The sequence below is a fragment of the Ochotona princeps genome, chromosome 13, assembly GCF_030435755.1.
Source record: "Ochotona princeps isolate mOchPri1 chromosome 13, mOchPri1.hap1, whole genome shotgun sequence".
NCBI lineage: Eukaryota > Metazoa > Chordata > Mammalia > Lagomorpha > Ochotonidae > Ochotona > Ochotona princeps.
This window is the reverse complement of record NC_080844.1, coordinates 34365345-34386649: the sequence shown is the minus strand read 5'-3', so window position 1 is coordinate 34386649 and position 21305 is coordinate 34365345. Positions and strand designations below refer to the sequence as shown.

Below are 21305 nucleotides of genomic sequence, written 5' to 3'. Positions count from 1 at the left end.
CGCTAATCCAAAGCCAGGAGCTAGGAACTTCCTTCAGGTCTCTCACACGGGTGCAGGGTCCCAAGGCATTGGGCCATCCTCGACTGCTTTCCCAGGCCACAAGCAGGGAGCTGGATGGGAAGTAAAGCTGCCGGGATTAGAACTGGCACCCATATGGTATCCCGGTGCGTTCAAGGCAAGAACTTTAGCCGCTAAGCCACCACACTGGGTCCAGCTTTCATAATTTTTGTGGATATGTATTTAGATGTATAGTTAAATATATGTGTGAATACTTATTTTTTTCAGTATTTAGGTAAATTTTTAAAATATTTATTTTATTTTTATTGGAAAGTACGTATATATAGAAAGGAGAGATCTTCTATCCAGTGGTTCACTCCCCAAGTAGCCACAATAGCCATAGCCAAGCCGATCCAAAGCCGGGGGCCAGGGGATTCTTCTGGGTGTCCCACGCGGGTACAGGATCCCAAGGCTTTGGCCCATCCTCTGCTGCTTTTCTAGGCCACAAGCAGCAAACTGGATGGGAAGTGGAGTAGCTGTGACATGAATCTGTACCCTATGGGATCCCGGTGGTTGCAAGGGTAGGAATTAGCCTCTTAGCCATTGCACCAGGTCTTTAGCTATATATATATATATATATATATATATATATTTTTTTTTTTTTTTTAACAATGCACCCTTTTTCAACAACAATACAATAAAATAAAAAAAAGAACAAAAAACAATGCACCCTTTTATAATTGAATTCCAGAGCTTTAGCAAAATTCCTGGAATGGGGTGTGCATATATTTGTTGCAGGGAAAATAGGTTTTCAAGGACAGTGCTATGTTTTATTTGATTATCTTAATTTCTAGGTGCTATAAGAACACTTGGGCTGATTTTTGGTATTCATTTTAATTTGTTAATTGGCATTTCTATGTGTCTTTTTACTCTATGCTTTCACTTTTTAGGTATTTGTTGAATGTTTGTCACTTGCAAGACCATGTGCTAGACTATGGAGATACAACAGTGAAGAAAGCAACATTGAACATTCACAAAGCTTTCATTCTAGTATAGGGAACACTATTCAGTGATTAAAGACAGTTGGCTATAAAGACATTAAGGAAATTGCGAGCCTGAAAGAGAGGTTATTGTTAGAGACCCAACAGAGTAGAATTCTGGATATTATGGGGAAGAAAGGAAAAAAATACAGAATAATCAGGAAAGGTTAAGCCTAACAACAAATCAGGGATTCAGATTGTTAGTCATTCATAAATCTGTAGGAATAAATTTCAGATAAGTTACTGAAGCTAGTGTTGTTGTGATTTTGTTTTTGTTTTCTTTAAGATCTATCTATTTTATTTAAAAGAGTTACACAGAGAGCCAGTAAAGAGAGAGATCTCTCTGCTGGTTTACACCCCAAACCACTAGAATTGGGGAACCAAGTGGGGACCAGTAGCTGCCTCCAGATCTCCCGAGTGAGTGTGAGGACCCAAGGACTTGGGCCATCTTCCAGTGCTTTCTCAGGCCAGGAGCAGGGGGCTGGATGGGAGAGGGAGCAGCTGGGACACGAACTGGTATCTGTATGGGATCCTGGCCACTATGCCATTCTGGATACAGTGTTGTAAAGATTGAGTCCTGGGACTTTTTCTGAAATAGTAGATTGTGCCATTAATCTTTTTTTCATACTTTTTACTTCTGTACACATGAATAAAGATTTGAAGTGTCTATATTCACATGTCATTTATCTCTGTTCTTACGTATTTGAATTTTTACTTGTTACTTCTTTTTAGACTTGAAAATTTATTTCATGAATAATGTCTCTCAAACTTCATTTTTTAAAATTACTCATCTTTTTTTTTAAAGCTTTTGATTTTTTCTTTAATTCTATCTTTCCTGGTATCAAAATATATTTGTTTTCTTGGGTTTAAAATTATTTGCCTCTTTGTATGAATGGTTATGGTGGATACATATTGACAGTTGTATGGTATAAGCTAACGTGTGACTTTTTTTTTTTACAGTGACAGAAATGTTGGTAAATGTCCTGAGTATTTGCTCTGATGATGAATTAATGACTGAAGGGGAAGATCAGTTTGATGGTATGATTACTTATCTTTCTTTTTGTGTCTTAAATGGTGTTTTGATTTCCTAGTCTGAATTCACGCATTTTGCAAACAACAGTCATTGCTTTCAGATTACCATGCTATTTGTTAAGTGACACTTAACTAATTTTAAGAGTTTTTTTTTTTTTTTTAATGATAATGGGGAGAAGAAGATAAATTTGGGGAAAGGGAAAATTTGGAAGAAAAATAGAAGAAAAGGAAAATAAAATGGTAGTATAAGAATGTGATTCTTTATGAAAATGGATACTGCTCCGAGTCAGGAAGATATAAATACTATTTGTTTAATACAGTATTCCTACTGCATCACAGCATGTCTTAACTTGTTCATTCTTGATACCATTTACTAGTCTGCCTGAGATTCTTAGAGCCTTTTTGCCATAGAAACAAGTTGTACATGGTTGTTAGTTCTTATATTAGCCAGCAAGTCTGTGTATCTGATGTATACCTATAGCATAAATACCTTAGAGATCACATTGCTTTTATTTTTTGTATTTTGAAATCTTTAAATATTTCTAATATATTTATTTTAAACTTAATTAATAAATAAAAAGGTAAAGAACTACCAAGCTGAAAAATCTTTATTTGCTTCCATATTGCCTTCATATTTTTGTTTTAGGATACTTTAAAAAGTATTTGCTTGAGAGCCAGAGATAGAAATACACTGAGAACTTCCATTCACCAGTTAATTCTCCCAATCCTCACAGCAGTCCTGGGCTGGTCCAAAGCCAAAGCTGCCGCTAAGAACTCAATCAGATCTCCCACATTGGTTTCAGGAATCCAGTTACTTGAGGCATCACTACTTCTTACCAGGGTCAGCACTAACAGGAAGCTGGAATCATGAGATGAAGTTAGGAATAGAACCGAGACCCTTTGATTTGGGGTGTGATTATCCCATTGACTTGACTAAATGCTTGTTTCTAGTATGCTTTTTATAGTTGTAATAAATATTAATTTGTTTCCATATACTAAACATGGTCTACCATTGGGAAGATTCATTGGTTACATGTTCCCAAATTATTAATATAGCACTGCATAATTAATATCATAGTTTGGCAGTTGCATGCTATAAATTACCCTTTTTATCAATTGCAATACAGTAAACATGTGAAAAACTGTTTTTTTCTTCTTCTTGGAATAAACTTCTTGAAGAGATTGTTAGAGTTAAAGCGTATGAGAATCTTATTGTTGTTTTGACTGTGAGCTGTCAAATTGGTCTGCAGAAAAATGGGGACTAAGATGCAATGGCTACAGCAAGGAATCTGCAGATCCATTTCTCTATAGGCCCTCCTCATTGGGTTTTAATCATTTTTATTTGCTTTGCTTGCTGTCTATATAGCTGTGTAGTTTCGTATCTTCTTTGCTAAGAAGAAAATTCTGTATTTCCATCCGCAGGTCCTCTTCAGCTCAGTTGATTCCTTTATTAAGTAAAATGTAAATAAAAGCTATATAAGAATGTCTTAGAAGTAGATTTGATTCTTAAAAAGCTGCAAGCCCATTTGTTAAGAGCACAGAGTGACTGGATATGAGTACTGCTGTTGCCATCTGTTGGTGGCAGGCAGAGACAAGCATTTACCGTTGTGTTTGCTAATAACTAAAATAAGCTATTTGTATTTGTATATAAACCTTTTGGTTTATATAAGAAGATTAAATGGCTAATGTTTACTTTTTCTTATTTTAATTCTATCTCCTTTTGAAGTTTTTACTTTTAACATTATAATCATCTGTCTTTTCCCTAAACATTTCACAGAGTTGTAGACTGGGCATTTCTTTTTCTTGTTCTGCTTTCACTATTTATTGTAAGAACGAATCTGAGAACAGATTATAGTTCCTTATAAGGACTGTATAACTCCATCTTCAAAATGTTGATTAGTGATACTTGTTTTGTAATGTTGGAAGTATTGAGATAATCAGTGAGATCACGACTAAAATAATTCTTGACACATAACATTGGTTTTTTGGACAAAAACTTTGTTAATTTTATGTGTTCTGTGAAATGTGTGGTGGAATACTTGTTAATTTTTTTAAACAGTTCTTGTTTTTTCAAAGATTTATTTTTAATTTATTAGAAGGGCAGAGTTACAGAGAAAGTGAGAAACAGAGAGGGAGAGAGAGAAAAAGAGGTCTTCTACTGGCTCACTCCCTAAATAGCTGCAACAGCAGGAGCTGGACCAGCACAAAACCAGAAACCAGAAGTTTCCTCTAAGTCTCCCACCTGAGTGCACAGGCCCAAGCTCTTGGATCATCTCCACTGCTTTTACAAGCACATTATCAGGGAACCAGATTGCAAGTGGAGCAGCCAGGACTCAAACTGGGATACTGGTACTGCAGGTAGTGGCTTCACCTACCACAACACCAGCCCCTTCATTGATATTATATTAACTCTGTATTTAAGTCTAGGGAGTTCTTTTAAGGAACCTAATTAGTTTATCTACTATAATTACTGTATTAGTAATTTTAAATTACATAATTTTTCTTTGTAAATGTCTGTTATTTAATACTTTAGCCATTTATTTTCTTATTACTGTAGAATTAGTTTCTTCTAATGAATTTTCTGTATAAAGGAATACATTTTTATATACACTCACACACACACACACACACATATGTATATATATGGGGGAAGCTTATCTTCCATCCAACAGCTGGAATTAGCTGAATTGTTCCTTAAAATATTTATCTTTTAGAAGTATGTTATTTTCCTTAACTGATATTCTTACCTTTCTTTTTATTCTTTAAAACTTATTAATATTGCCAATAGTGTGTTAACTTGGAGTAGAGTAGGACATTGTTTTAGTCCTCTTCTGTGAACACAAAGTTAAGTTTCTTTGTTAAGTCTAATTACAGAACTTGGTTTTGGTTACCTACAGTTCATATGAAGATAGACACTGAATCATATTTTTTCCACCAGGAATAAATATCCTCTACAAATATAAATTATGCTTTTAAAAGATTTATTTGTGTTTATTGGAAAAGCAGATATAGAAAGAGAAGGAGAGAGGAGAAGATCTTCTGTCCGTTAATTCACTCTCCAAGCAGTTGCAACAGCTGGTGCTGCGCCAATCCTAAGCCAGGAATGCAAAGCCTCTTCCAGAGCTCCCACACGGTGCAGGGTCCCAAAGCTTTGGACCGTCCTCGACTGCTTTCCCAGGCCACAGGCAGGGAGCTGGATGGGAAGTGGGCCCGCTGGGATTAAAAGCAGTGCCCATATGGGATCCCAGCATGTGCAGGGCAAGGACTTTAGCTGCTAGGCTACCACACTGGGCCCAATTATGTTTTTTTAATGCAGTTTTTATATCATTCTTGCATTCCAGGAATAAATCAGATTTGATCATTAAAGATGTACAGGTTAATGAAAACTATTGATGATTTACAGATCTTTCATTTACATCCCCTTTTATTCTCATAAGTCATTTTTGAAGTTGTTAGCACCATATGTGACAATGTTTCTATGGGAAAATAAACTGAGTTCCAACTTTAAATACTAGAAATAGATCTTCCTTTAGTGCCAGCATGGCAGGTACTCCTTAGTTTTTCACCCTTGCACTACCACGTGTTAGGAGCAGAGACACCAAAAAGTCTTCACAATATGAATATGGGAGTTTGAATGTAAGAATGGGAGTGATTTGAGAGTGCAGGAACATTGAGAAGGTGGAATAAATGGAAAAGGGAAAAGAACTATTGGAAACAGGCTTATAACCTTTTCTTATTCATACTCCTTTACTTCTTCCCCTTAAGTCTGTCCATCTTTTCTCTTTTCCTTTCACCATAGTGATATGCTTTCTTTCCTCTCTTTGCTTATACTGCTGTGGAATCATCCTGTAAAGCATATCTGGAGAGAAATATGACTTTTGAAAGCATATCTGGTAGGGTGGAGATTGCTGTGGAGCCCCACAGCTTTGCCTTGGGGAGAAGGAAAGCGCACAGTTGGAGATTTTCAGTTGCCAGAAGGAAAGGTGTAGCTTTAGTATATTTGAGGCTGAGTTGAGGTAAAGAAATTAGGCTCTTTATTCTTGTTTTTTTTTAAAGATTTATTTATTTTTATTACAAAGTCAGATATACAGAGAGGAGGAGAGACAGAGAGGAAGATCTTCCGTCCAATGATTCACTCCCCAAGTGAGCCGCAACGGTTGGTGCTGTGCCAATCTGAAGCCGGGAACCAGGAACTTCCTCCAGGTCTCCCACGCGGGCGCAGGGTCCCAAGACTTTGGGCCATCCTCGACTGCTTTCCCAGGCCACAAAAGCAGGGAGCTGGATGGGAAGTGGAGCTGCTGGGATTAGAACTGGTGCCCATATGGTATCCCGGTGCGTTCAAGGCGAGGACTTTAGCCAGTAGGCCACGCTGCCGGGCCCGACTCTTTATTCTTAAGTGATGAAATCTATGATACTGTGAATTTTCTCAAGTATTTTGGGGTCATTTTTAGGATAAAATTTATCTTAACATTGCATGTATAAATGCACATGACATTCCTTTTTAGAGGTGTTATTAAATCATGGAATTTTTGAACATTGATTTCTAGGGTATTTAGAATGCATGTGACTTCTTTTAGAAATTTATCTTTTATTTTTAATTTAGTGAAGGAAGTAGGTAATCCATATGTGCTAATGGTTTTACTAAACTAAATTTTGCCATTTCGTAAAATGGACTTATGTATCTCAGCATTAGAATAAAATATAAGAAAAGCTCAAATGAAACCACCTACTGCTGCCTACTCATTAGAGCTGATACTTGCTTTGAAACAGTCTGTTGATAGTTTTGCAAAAAGATGTCCCTCAAACCCCCAGATTGAGTTGGGAACAAAAAGCACATACTGCTGCTGCCGAGTCTTTACAGAGGTCCCACGATGCCGAGTCAGGAACAGAGTGCAGAGGGAGTGGGGAGGCTTAGGTTTCTCTTTGCAGGGAGTGGGTGAGGTGTCCACGGAGGTAGTTTACCAGGTTACCTGCGTTGCTTTATATGTACTACAGATTTTTCAGGTGTTGGTGTCCTGGAAGAACCACATGATTTTGTATTTCATTTGTATCATTACCTTACGTTTAACATACTTCCATGGGTGATACATTTCCGTAGGGGTATGAATATAAATGTTGAATTGTTGTTAGCAGTCTTTTATTAGTCTTACGTGTTTTCACATGTTTTTTTCTGTCCCTAATTATGTCCACTTTCATCAAATATTATAGTCATTCCGTCCATAATTTCTTCTGAATACATATCTTTTTAAAGAAGTCTTTATTTTAGAATTCACAGTGGCATCTCTTGTTCACCAGATTCTGCAATTTTTCATTTTTTCCAAATTTTCAAATATGAAGGCCTTCATTTTTCTCCCTTTCTTTCTACATTCATTCATTCTTCAGTACCACTGCCAAGTTAAATCTCTATCTTTTTATTTGTCTCAACCACCTATTCTCCATCATTCACTTCCTTTTTTCTGGACTCTCCATCTGAAGAACGGCTCATATATGGCAATAAAAAAGGTACAGACCAGACAGAGTAATATTGTTTTGAAATATGACTTCATAAGTTATCCTCATGTCCATGTAAGTTAGCATATTCACTGAGTAATGTCTGTACAGAGTCCTTTTGGGCCTTGTGCAAATTTAGTTAAGTGTTATCTCAGTTAGTATTTGGTGTTTTTAGAAGTCATATTCCAAGATATCTGTCTTTCTGTGCATGGAACTATTTTCCCTTCTATTTCATTCCTCTTGTTTTAAAATTTCATTCTTTTGCTTATTTGTAATGTTTTGTACTTTTCCCTGCATGACTAGGGGCATTTGATTGTCTTATTCCCTGAAGTAATTTTACTGTGGACATTTACTTTAATATGATGCATGATGTGTTTGTAGACTGATTTTAAATCCTGATTTGTTGTAAATCCTGATTTGTATGGTGTTTTTATATTCCTGTGAATTTTTTCTTTTGAAATCAGTATAATTTACGTATTCAGTTTTTACAGATATATCAATTAAGGCTGAAAATATGAAGGTGGCTCCTAACAGTCGTTCTCTCCAGTTTTCTTCTGCTCACCTCCCCCCGTAGCTATTTTTAAAATTCCGTCAATTTTGAAATGAAGTGTTTGTATTAATTCATTAAAAGAGAATCAGACTTACCTTGTTTCCTTGGATAAGTCACTTAATAATCTGTTTCTTTTGTCTATTAATTGTGGAGTTTAAGCTCTGCAGTATCCCTAATGTCTCTTCAAATTAAAATATTCAGTGTTTCTTTAATTTTTAGTAACTTTTGTGGCATCTTGCCATCATACCTGCTTGGTGCCATGCTACTCACACAGGTTTTGAACTAAAAAAAAGCTCACTTCAGTGGATGGAATACTAGCCTTTAAAATGTTATAAATATGGTTGTAGAGCAAATTTTCTCAGTGTCTTTTGTTTTCATCTTTGGAATTGGATTTCTATTTCTGTTTCCTTATAGTGAGATCTAGTCATTCACCTTAGTTTTTAATTACATGTAGACCACTTGAATTTTTTTTTTAAAGATTTATTCATTTTATTACAAAGTCAGATATACAGAGAGGAGGAGAGACAGAGAGGAAGATCTTCTGTCCGATGATTCACTCTCCAAGTGAGCCGCAACGGGCCGATGCGCACCGATCCAAAGCCTGGAACCTGGAACCTCTTCCGGGTCTCCCACGCAGGTGCAGGGTCACATTACATTGGGCCGTCCTCGACTGCTTTCCCAGGCCACAAGCAGGGAGCTGGATGGGAAGTGGAGCTGCCAGGATTAGAACCGGCGCCCATATGGTATCCTGGTGTGTTCAAGGCGAGGACTTTAGCCGCTAGGCCACGCCGCCGGGCCCAACCACTTGAATTTTGAATGAGGTTTCCCAACCCAAAGTTTTAAGTTTGTTCAAACCTCTGTAAACCTAAGGCCTCTTTGAGTCTGATTTCTTTAGCCTTTCCTTAACCTTTTCCTCAACCATTGTGCTTCCAAATGTGTGTTTTCATCATGTTGAAGCACAACTCTTGGGCCCACAGTGATTCTAGTTGTTGTATATGAAGTTAACAGGACTGAGGTAGATGTTCTTGCTGGAGATCAAGGGAAGGAGGATAAAACCTTTGAGTCTTTTTTCAGCCCCAGATCCAGCTACTGGGGCATATTCTTCTGTAGCAGTGATAGACAGTACAAATAAGCCTTAAGAGAAGATAAATCAGTGGAGATCCTTTAGCCTTGTTTTCAAGGAGTCTTGCCTGATTGCTGTGACATAGCTGTGCAGAGACTCAAGGGCTTATTTGTATTTGCATGATTTTAGAGGACACCTGGTAGTCCATGAGATTAAGGTGTGCCTTGTTGAAATGCTGATATGTCTTTGATTAGGGATTACTTGCATAATAGCCCCTTCGTACTGTCATTTTTCAATCAGTTAAGAAAAGGAAGCTTATTCTGTCATGGTATGATGGGATATTTCCAGCTGCATGTCAAAGGCTTGTTTGATAAACAGGAGACTACAGAGCTGTTACATTCTGACTTGTTAGTCTGCATGCCATCAACTCTGTAGAAACATAAGGACTTGGTAGGATTCTTTTCGTTTCTTTTCTTTTCTTTTTTTCTTTCTTTCTGTGTCCTGTGGTTTGTGATATAAATTGGACTCAAGTTGTTTTCCCGCTGCTGTTTTACTGATTAGTTAGTAATTTAAGACATTTGTGAATTATTTTTATTTGTATTTCTTCTGTGACCCTCAGATTAGTGCTAAACTGAGCATTGAAGGAGTGAGAAACTTTCTGACATGTGTTTATCTAGTCCCCTCTTTGAGCTGGAGATAAGGGATTTTATATTTGTTCAGATATACGTGGAACAGGCTACTAGAATAACACAAGCAAGGATGCTCTAAACTTGAGCCTTTCTTTTTATTTATTCCATTGAAAGTAGGTTCAGCTGCAGCCCGGAAAGAAATAATAAGAAACAAAATTCGAGCGATTGGCAAGATGGCAAGAGTCTTCTCTGTTCTCAGGTAATGATATATTTTCCTGATTATTTGCCTTGGAGAAATTAATTTTATTGTACTTTTCATTGTTACAGATGTTATCTTGCTTGACATCAGAAGGCAAAAATGGAGCATTGTTTTTATTAAAAAGTTGTACATGAATATATTGAAGCAGGAAGCACGAATCCTTTTGAAACTAGAGTTTTTAAGTTTAGGATTATTAATACCTTTAGTATCTCTTGTCCTTGTGTAATGAAAGTGCTAAATTTACATCTTGAAAATAGTCAAGCTAAGAAGGTGGGGATACTTTTTAAGGTACTCCTAATGAACCTGTACTATTAAGATATATATTTTGCTGTACGCATCAACTGCCTTCCTAAATATTAAGAGTAAAAATGAAAGGTTAGTGCTTAGAAATGTGTTTGCAAAACCGATTGTATCAGATATTTGCCTGTTAGAATATATAAACTACAGTATATTTCTTAATTGTGTGAAACTCAGTGTTAAAAAACTGTTTCAGTTGTAAGATTTACTTCATGTCTGACATGTTTAGAATGTGCAAAGATGTATTCTCTTGGAATTGAGGAAAATATAATATGATGAATGCTGTAAATCACATACATGGCCAGGCCTCGTCTTTTCCAGTCTAAGCATTTACTTGAAGTCTCCAATGTCTGTTTTATCTCTGCTTTCAGGGAGGAGAGTGAAAGTGTGCTGACACTCAAGGGCCTGACTCCCACAGGGATGTTGCCTAGTGGAGTGTTGGCTGGAGGACGACAGACCCTACAAAGTGGTAATGATGTTATGCAACTTGCTGTGCCTCAGATGGACTGGGGCACACCTCACTCTTTTGCTAACAATACACATAATGCATGCAGGGAATTCCTTCTGCTTTTTAGCTCCTGTCTCAGCAGCTGACACCAGCAGGGTACTGTATGATAGGTAGTATCTGATTAGTACCTGACCAGGGCAGAAAATTGTTAGAATGGATGGTCCTTACAGCTGGAAATCATGGTCAGTTCCTCAGCTTTTATGAAATGGTAAGGGAGCAGCTTATGTCGTAATGTCTGAACTATTTATTCGTTTGTCTAATATACCTTTTATTTTAAAAGTGTAGCTTCAGAATGTGAGTTAGGAATATCCATATTACAAAAATGGAAATGTAATTCCAAGTTTCTTATTTTTAATTTTTTAATTTATGTAATTGTACCAGACTATGCATATATTTTGAAATCCTTAATTTTTGAGGTAACAGTCTGCTTGGGCCCTAGAACATTACTTATGCACTTCACTTGCCAAAAGACTTGTGCAAGGTTTTGTACCTTAGTAAATGATGCCAAAGTTTGTTTTCTGTGGTGTTTGTCAAATGTCCTATGTATAATTGACTGTCTGTAACATGCTGTTTCCTTCCTCTGCAGATGTAGCTGCTTCTCTAAATCTGTCTGTCTTTCTTTAGGTTAGCTGTATGTCTGTAAACGTATGTGCAATTATATTACTCTATCAGACACACTTGTCTGTCCTTTTGATGTAGAAGCAGCTTTTGTAGCACCTTGTTTTGAGGTTTGCTGCATTTGTTGCTGCACTTTGTGCATTCCGATCATGAATGTAACATTAGATATTAATCGTTGTTAAAAGGGGTTGAATTTAAATCCTGTAAGTCAAAATGAAAAGGGTGTTATTGAGTGTGCCTTTACTTTGCATGAAAATAAAAAGAATTATACATAAAGCGTTCCTGTAATCTGGCTCATTGAATATTTTATATATTTTTTAAAAACCTAACTTTTTTGTGTTAATATTTGTGTTAATACTGGGTTAACTTTTTGAAAGCCCATTACAGATTGAACAGAAGAGAGTGCTGTGAATGTTATAGACTATTCGTGATATCTCAGGGTCTAGGGTTCTTTCCCTTGTGGTTGGAAAGCAAAAAATGTTATACGGAAAAGCCTGAGTTTATCTTTTACTGTAGCCACTTTGGACAGCCCTCCAAGGGTCATTGTTCTGTTAAAACAGGCAGCAGTGGATCTGATATTTCTTTTGTAGTGATAAACAGTTTCATTTTGGTGATGTAATTAATGACTTTAAAATAAAAGGAAAGGAAATATTAATTTAAATTTTTAAATAAATAAATTTTTAACTAAATAAATTTAAAGTGGATTAACTTTTCACAATTTTATTTCGTTCAGTACCACAGTAAGTGCTTTTTGATAAAAAGATTTTTTTTTCCCTGTAGGTAGTAATTTTCATTTGTAGCCTATAAATGTTCTATTTTATATGTTATTGTATTGTCTGCTCCCATCACTGATCCATGTGACAAGCACAACTATTTTTTGAAGTTACAGTTTTCATCATTCTAAAAGAGGTTTCTTTTATATTTAAAAAAAATCTGCTTTGATTCACTTTACATTCTTTGTCCTCTGGTTTTTTTATTGTATTATAAACATTAGAAAAATGACTTTACAAGAATTTTATGAATGTACATTTAAACAAGATCTTGAACTTTCAATAAAACTTAGCAAAGATATTAATGGAAATGGATGAAATCTCAGCTTATAAATGATTCCTTTGCTTTGCTTAGAACATAAAAATTTGAAAACATATAATACTTAATAAACGTACACTGCAGACTTCTATTATCCTTGAAAATATTAGTACTTTTACATTGTATCCATAGCAAACCTTGTTTTCAGACTTTACAGTTAGTACCTGCTAATGATGTACTTTGTTAATAACTCAACACTTGTATTTATTCTTTTTTAATGTTTGTCTATTACTTTCATTTACCAGAAATCTAGAGCAATAGAGTGAAAATCTCACAGACACACATTGACACACACACACACACACACACAAATTCTTCTATCTACTTCATTCCCCGAATGTCCACAGCAGACAGGAGAAGGCCAGCCCAGTGCTAAAACCCACAAGCTCTATTCACATCGGTGGCAGGAACCAAAGCAATTGAGGAAACTAGGAAGCTAGACCAGAAGTTAAATAATCACAACTCAGATTGTCAAACCAATATGGGGTGTAGACATCTCAAGCAGTGCTTTAGGCTGTTACATCACAGCACATCCCCTTCTAGATTTATTTCTGATTTGCAAGCAACCTGAGTCAGCTTTTTCCTCCAACTTAGAAATCACTGTCAACTTAGGGACCATTTGAAAGACTGCAGCTTTGCTAGTGGGACTGTATTTTCAGCATAGAGTAACTTACTGAAAGGAGCTGAGCTACAAGTGTTTAATTGGGGAAACTAGAAAGCTCATTAATTCAACTAGCAGTGCCTCTTCATAGTGTGATTTAAACATTTGGTTCAACATATTTCCTTAGAATAAGGTAAACCATTTTGAAACTAGCAAAGTTTGTTTGTTTTATTTTCTAAGATTTTATTTCAGAGGCACAGTTACAGAGAGGGAGAGACAGAAAGAGAAAGGTCTTCCATCTGCTGATTCATTCCTGAATGTCATCTGGGGTGGGCCTGGCTGAAACCAGAAACCTGGAACTCTGAGTTTCCCATGTGGATACTAGGAGTCCAGGAACTCGGAGCATTTTCCATTGCATTCCTAGCCATATTAAAGAACTGGATTAAAAGTAGAGCAGCCAACACTTGAATGTTGCTCACACAAAATGCCTGTGTCACAGATGGTGGCTTAACATGCTATACTGCAATGCTGATCTCAAAACTAATTTTTAAAAAAGTTGTATCTGTGTATTTTTTTTCAAAAAATTATTCTAAGATTTTAAATTTCAATAGGTGTTCCCTGATATGTATCTGAGATATAAATATTACAAAAGGAAAATGGATTCTAACACCTTGCTCTTACTGGAAAATAACATTTCTGTTTTCAGTAATTTTGAAGTTAATATACATGATATTTTAAAATATTAGTATGGATTACACAATTCTAAGTTGAATTTTATGTTCGTATTTTATGTACTTTTATTTCCACAGACATTTAATTGAAAGCTAGTTCTGCAGTGCTGGTTTTACCAGGACGTCTGTCTGTGGGAAAATGTGTGGCCATCTGTATTTCAGTAATGTCAAGTCCCTTCTGGTCATTTATTGTGTATAATTTTGAGGACTGCAGTGGAAGGCAATATTATATTAAAATGTATTAAGTCTGGGTCAAGATACCCTAATGCTAATAAATGAAAGCAAATAGAAAAAGAAATAAAATAAGCCTTTCAGATTAAATTTTCCAATTGTCAGTTCTCTCTCTTTCCAGATTTTTATTTAAGCCTCAGTGATAGACTTTCAGTTCTAATCAATAAAGCTTAACATACTATGCAGTTTTGAGTATGATATCCATTATATTTTCTAGAAAATATTTTAAACAAGTTAGAGGCCTCAGGAAAGAAAAGAAAATATAGCTTTAGCTAGGAAATTCTTTTACGTATAAATTTAAAGCACATAGAGTAGTATGCATCTATTGTTCTATTTCATAAGCTGAAATTTATTTATTTGAAATGTGGGGAGGAGAGGTGAAGGGAGAGAGGAAGCAGGAAAGAGGCTGATTTTCCATCTCTGATTCACTTTCCAAATGCTCACAACCAGAACTGGGTCAGCCCAAAGCTGGGAGGAAAGAAGGGACTCAGTCTGACACTTCCACTTGAGTGGCAGAAACCAATTAATTGGGCCCTTAGCTAATGCCTCCAGGGTATATACACTAGCAGGAAGCCAGAAGGGAAGCAGAGCTGAAAACAAAGCCACACAATCTGATTGGTGATTCAGACACATCAGCTGGCGTCATGACTGCTATGTCAGATGCCCACCCCGTTGATGGACGTGAACAGTTGACACTAGCTTAGATTATTAATTTATTACTGTAAATTACTTTTTAGAAAAAGCAATTTTATTTATTTTTAAAAATTTATTTATTTATTTATTTATTATTGGAAAGGCAGATTTACAGATAGGAGGAGAGACAGAGAGGAAGATCTTCCATCAACTGATTCACTCCCCAAGTGACTACAATGGCTGGAGCTGAGCCAATCCGAAGCCAGGAGCCTGGAACTTCCTCCAGGTCTCCCACATGGGTGCCGGGTCCCAAGGCCTTGGGCTGTCCTCGACTGCCCTCCCAGGCCACAGGCAGGAAGCTGGATGGGAAGCGGGGCTGCTGGAACTAGAACCGGCGCCCACATGGGATCCTGATGCGTGCAAAGCGAGAACTTTAACCACTACACTATCACGCCAGGCCCAGAAAAAGCAATTTTAAAGTTTGTTATTTGAAAGGCAGATACACAGAGAGAAGGAGAAACAGAAAGATGCTTCATCCTCTGGTTTACTCCCCAAGTGGCAGCTGCAACCAGAGCTAAGTTACGATCTGAAGCCAGGAGCTTCTCGGGCTACACGTGAGTGCAGGGTCCCAAGGCTTTGGGCCGTCCTCCACTGCTTTCTCAGGCCACAAGCAGGGAGCTGGATGGGAACTGGAGCTGCCGGAATTAGAACCAGCACCCATATGTCATTCCAACACTTGCTGGCAGAGAACTGGATAGTTTAGACAGTTGGGCCGTTTCATTGCCGCTTAGATGTGGTGTTTTTTTTTTTCCTTCCTTCCTTCCTTCTTTCCTTTTTTCTTTTCCTTTCCTTTCCTTTCCTTTGACATTTATTAATTTGTAAGACAAAATGGCAAGGAGAGATCTTTCATCTTCTGGTTCACTCCCCAAATGGCCACAACGGCCAGGTCTAAGTCAGGCCAAAGCTTGGAGCCTGGAACTCCATGCAGGTTTCCCACATTGAGTGGTAAGGACCCCAGCACTTGGCCAGTCTTCTGCTGCGGTCCTTGGTGCTTAAAGATATCTAGATTGGAATTGGAGCAACTAAACTTAAATAGGATGTTGTTGTCTCAGGCAGAGGCTTCACCCACAGCACCAAAACATTGGCTTCCAGCAGTAGATTCATTTAAATGGCAGTTTGTACAGTGAGCATAAAGCAATTGTGTGTGCTTTGATTTGTAATATAAATGAACAGTTAATGAAAATGCACTCTTTAATTTGATTTTTATCCTATTGGGGGAGGGGCTCCAGTTTACTTTGATTTTGAGTAAGATGAACAGCAATTGATAAATTTAATCTATTTGAAAGCCAGCAGAAGAGGAGATAGGCATTTTGGTGGTGACAGGAGGGAAACAGAGAGGATGATCTTCCATTTGCTAGTTTAGTTCCCAAATACCTGCAACAGTCAGATCTTGGCCAGACTGAAGCCAGGAGCCAGGAATTCGATCTGCATCTTCCCACTGTGTAGAAGGGAACAAGTACTTAAGCCAAAATACTTCACAGGTACATTAACTCCTTGATTGGAGGCGGAGTGGCTGGGACTGGAACTGGCACTCTGACATGGAAGGGAGGGGGCGTCACAAGTGGCCATGTACTGACCCACAGTGCTAGTCCTCAACATTTCCTATTTAAGTCTCCTTTAATTGCTTACATTAATCAGTGTCCTTTCACATTAATAAATGCTTTGAGTAAAATACTCAAACATCATTTCAAAATCATGTTTACTCCTAAAAGACTATTCCAGGAGTAATTATTCTACTTGACCTTTTTGCAGAAGCAACAAGGGAGAAAGAACAAAACATAGTTACCAGTGTTCAGACTGCGTGCACTGTGAGGAAGATGGGCAAGCAGCAGCACTGTGAGGCAGTATTCTCTGTCAGTCTTAGATCCTGGTCCTCAGTATGAGCTTTTTAAAGAGCTCAAACCCAGAAAAGAAGGGGAAAAAGTCTTTGACAACAAGCTGTGCCTTGTTGTCTCTAAGTGGGACAGTACAAGGTGTTCTACTAACATGGTTCTGATTTACAATAGAACTTGACTGTATCTTATCATGAAATAATTAGGAGTTATTGCTTGTGAGACTTCAGTTGCATCCCAGAATGGCAGGTGGTTTCAAAAAATTCCCAGTCTTTCCTGATTTTAAGAATGCAGACTCTTAGTTCCTGAGATAAATTTGAGTTTATGATAATCCGTGAATATAAGTGAATTTTTAGATGCTAGAAATCTTTAGATATTTGGAATATAATTATTAGAATAGAAAGGAAGTTCCTGGTTTAAAAAAAAGTGCTCTTTTCAGGTTCCCCACAAAGATAGGAGTTCAGGAACTGTCCTACTTAGAGAAATTCATGAAGTTTATGGCCCCTTAAACTTCACTGTAGCCATCCCAGCTTTTGCAGCTTACATTTTGCCTTTTGAATTAGAAACAAAACATTACTGGTCCCTTCCAGTTTATGTCTTTGAGAACCAACTGGTAATGAGTACTGTTTTTGTTAAGGCATGAGAGGAAAGTCTCCTGTTTGCTTTTCTGCTACATTTCTATCATCTTACACCAGGGAATTTTCTTGTAATTGTGATGAATATGATAAACACAATGGAAAATTCTAAGGCCATCAAGATATTGAATTCAGGAGAAGTAATTGATGCTAGAGTAAATTTGCATGGGTGCTGAGATGTCTGATGTTTATAGTAGGTCTTTGTTTTCTGTGCTCTGAGTGATGTCATAGTGCTGTGTGTAAACTGCTGTGTCAGAAATTGGGGGATTGGATGGGACTTTCTAATATGGGAGCTATTTTTGTTAAATTGTAAATGATATAGTGTGGGATACTGTAATATTTTAAGTGATCATTGCCTTTTCTGCTGTACAATGTGACCCTTCTCATCTCTCTCATTCATTTTGCATGCCTCTGCTCACTTCTGTACAGCCACAGTTGAGGCTATTGAGGCTGAAAAAGGTACGATGAGAGTCTTTGCGCTGGCCAGAGATCTGTGGTGTGTGGGTGGGCATCAAAGAGTGTCCGTGGGTGTGTCTTCCTCCTAGCTTACGAAGTCCAAAATGAATCATACTCCCTGACTCATCAAGTTTAGCAGTCACATTCCTGTAAATGAATAAAAATCACAAGGGCTGATGTCTATAGTGATAATCTGACTTACTGCCTTTTGTGGTATAACGTGCAACCAGAATTGAAAGATTCTGATTTCCAGACAGTATAGCATGCTCTGCATTATATATTGTAGCATTTAAAGTTGCCTGTTTTAATGGAAATAATTAAACTGTCCCTGTAAATAGAGATCTCTTCCCTCTTTTTGCGTGATTCTGTACTACTAAGATTTTTTTTTTAATCCCTGAGTGAAGCCCCTTCTAGATTCAGCTGTCAGTTTACTTTTTCCCACTTTCTGTAATGTTGGTATGAATTTTTTTCCATTAGCATTTTGGCTGTAGTTTGCTGTAAGATTATATTCATGGATATCATGTGTTAGCTAGACATGACATTCTACTTAATGTTTTGCTGCCCCAGTCACTTGGTTTATTTACACAGACTAAGTCCCAGAGAATGTATCTATTAAGGAATCACATAATTGGTGTGGGAATCTTTTCTAATAAAATTTTAATAACGGGGGCTATATCATTCCAGATGAAGGTAATGGAATCCCTAGCAAAATGAGTGGTTGCCATTTGTTTTGATTTGGGTTTCCAAAAGAATTTGCAATAAATGAGCAGTGAACTAAGGAAGATACCTTAGTTCAACCTTAGCATTTTGTTATTAGTCAAACGCAGATCTGACTCCTGGAGGCATTTCCCACCTTCTTCTTTTCATATTGATGGTGATGGAGTGATAATACTTTGACCTCCAAGATAGTTCTGACCTTTACCTCTTTTCTCCTCCCATGATCTTTGTACGGATTTGTATGTTGAGGATTAACCTTGCTTAGCCTCCTCACTTGCCCCTGCTCTTGTTCCCTTACTGTGGTAATCACTGTTGATGTGAGGGTCTGAGGTAGGAGATAACTGCTACAGAAATACCCTGAGACCATTGCCTAAAAAATTATTTTATGAGCAGAGAAGTTTTTATATTTTTGGGTATATTTTTTAAGACTATGTTAACACTTGTCATCTATGAAGCTATCATATTTATATTTAGGTTTTAACATTTCACATTTTAAGGGGAAGTAATATTTAAGTGTTCCTATTTACAGCTAATTTCTCTCTTCTTAAAAATCATTAATTATGTTTTTGAAATCTCAGAAACATTTCTCTATTACTGACTTATCAAATTTGCATTTTGTTAAGCAATACGAGGATTCTCTCCACCACATAGAATCTGCAGTTTTGAAGAGGCAAAGGGTTTGGATAGGATCAATGAGAGAATGCCACCTCGGAAAGATGCTGTACAGCAAGATGGTTTCAATTCTCTGAACACCGCACACGCCACTGAGAACCACGGGACTGGCAACCATAGTGCCCAGTGACCAACAGCTTCCCAGGGACTCTCACATCTCGGGCCCCAAATGGACAGATCACCCGAGGAGCTGGAGGGGTCGGCCAAGCTGACTGTAAATGTCACAGTCTCTGGAAAAAACCGTTGTGCTTTTGAGACCCCAGCCCCCTTCCTGGATGGAGGCTTGAGGGCCCTGGGACATGTCTACTATCTGATAAGATTGGGTCATCGCTGCCAAGGAGGAGAGCAGTGAGCAAGGGGCTTGGGGCAATTTCCAGTGGAGGGCATCTATACCTCCATTATGCTTGTGGTTCACACATTTAAGTTTACAAACGAGATTTCTTTTCCCCTCCCCCCTCATTAGAATTAGAGTTTCTTTTTCAACCATAATTCAAATGCAATCTTAAGAGCTAATGTGGACTTTTTTTTTTCCATGAAATGTCTTTAAAGGATGAATTAGCATGGTCTTAAAATACATTTCTGAGATTACTAGCTGTATCTTGAATTGTAGGCAAAATGCTGAGAAAACCAGTTGGCGTTTATACAAAAATGCTGACCTCAGGTCTATAGTTCTTAAATGTGGCTAATTCTGTAACATAGTCTTGGTATTTTCCAATTATGAATGCACAGCCTATTTCTAGGTGGATGTTCTTACTTGAACACAAATCCAAAAGCTAATTTGGATTCTCCTTCACCCAGATTTTTGAGATTTATACCCCAGAGATCAAAGAGGAAAACCTCTAAATTTCGAAATTACAAAGAATTACAGAATTGCTCATTTAAGGTACTTTAAAAGAAGTTTGTACATTGTCAAAGTAAATTTTAATTCAAATCATGTCTGTAAAACTTGATGTATTTTGTGTATGCATGTTTTCATTTTGCAAATATTTAATATATAGACCTATGATGTACAGGTACAACATGTATAGGTTACCTAGATGTTATGAGAAATTTTAGTTTATTGTGAGTACTCAAGTTGCTTAAATAGCCACCAGGGTGATTTACTGTTGGCTTTCTATCATTTTCATGTTATAATGCAAAGGAAATTTTTAAATGTTCTGGAAGTGTTTTCGATTAAGCAGAGCAGCCTAGAAACAATGGTTCTTTTCAATCATTCAAATGTTAGTGGAAGCATAAAAGTCAAGACTGCATGTTGAAATTTTAGTTTTGATAGTTAACAGAATGCTTGGTTAAACTAAATGGAACCATGTGTTAATTTTTCACAATTATTGACCTGTATGGATTGCCACTGTAATTTGATATCTCCCTTTTCTTTGGTGGCCTGCTTCCCTTATGCCCTGGAATACAACTCAGAGCTCCAGGCAGCGGAACCATCTATTGTTTTGTTTGCCAGAAAGTGCACCCTGTATGGTCTCCTGTCTAAGTTGGAAATATTATGCATGTGCAGGACTATTTGAATATTTTATAAACAGTAGCACACAATAAATTCCATGCATGGGCCGCTGCTCCTATCTCCGTGTTGGGTTTTATTTGGAAAATGAAATCTTACTGGACCTTTTAGTGCAAATAAAAAAAAAATTCTATTACTAGAGCTGAAGTATCCTTCAGAGAAGATGATCATGTAGTGCATGATGGATTGATGAATTAAATTCTTGTCTTCATAAATTTTTTTTTTTTTTAATTCTTGTTGTTGACTTGTGTGAACTGTGTAGCTGAGCACATGAGCTACTCTGGATGCCTATTGTGGGACCCCCCCCCCCACCATTTAGTATTTTAAAGTCACTAATTTTCATTTTTAAAAGTATGTTATGGTGTAAAGTTTTATTAGGACAGTATTGGGAAGTTAATTGGGTGTTTTATAACAAGAAGAAAAATAGTAATGATACTGTACTTTCCTGCCATCTTGTTCTTTATTCTTTGCCATAATCAAACTAAGTTTGGAATTCTGCAAATTAGAATGAACTCATCATTTTATAATTAGTTTTATAATAATATAATTATGTGATTTAAATTCTAATACTCAACAGTAATTGCAGTGGTACATAAAGCATTAATTTACAGCTGAATATATTTACCACAATCCCAGATAACAAACAGAACTTCTC

At 37.0% G+C, this 21305-nt stretch overlaps 1 protein-coding gene across 5 annotated transcripts in view; it reads left to right on the top strand.

The window, feature by feature from the left end:
- The window catches only part of PPP3CB (protein phosphatase 3 catalytic subunit beta), a 49492-nt gene extending 28781 nt beyond the window's left edge, over nucleotides 1-20711 (top strand). For 2 of the 5 annotated variants that reach the window (XM_058671069.1, XM_058671073.1), the window contains exons 10-14: nucleotides 1998-2075; nucleotides 9976-10060; nucleotides 10729-10826; nucleotides 17725-17754; nucleotides 19092-20711. In XM_058671069.1, coding sequence (XP_058527052.1) covers nucleotides 1998-2075; nucleotides 9976-10060; nucleotides 10729-10826; nucleotides 17725-17754; nucleotides 19092-19270 — 470 coding nt within the window. In that variant the 3' untranslated portion in view covers nucleotides 19271-20711. The remainder of the gene's footprint in view (nucleotides 1-1997; nucleotides 2076-9975; nucleotides 10061-10728; nucleotides 10827-17724; nucleotides 17755-19091) is intronic. The other 3 variants (XM_058671070.1, XM_058671071.1, XM_058671072.1) reach the window with 3 other exon arrangements.
- Nucleotides 20712-21305: the final 594 nt, after the last annotated feature.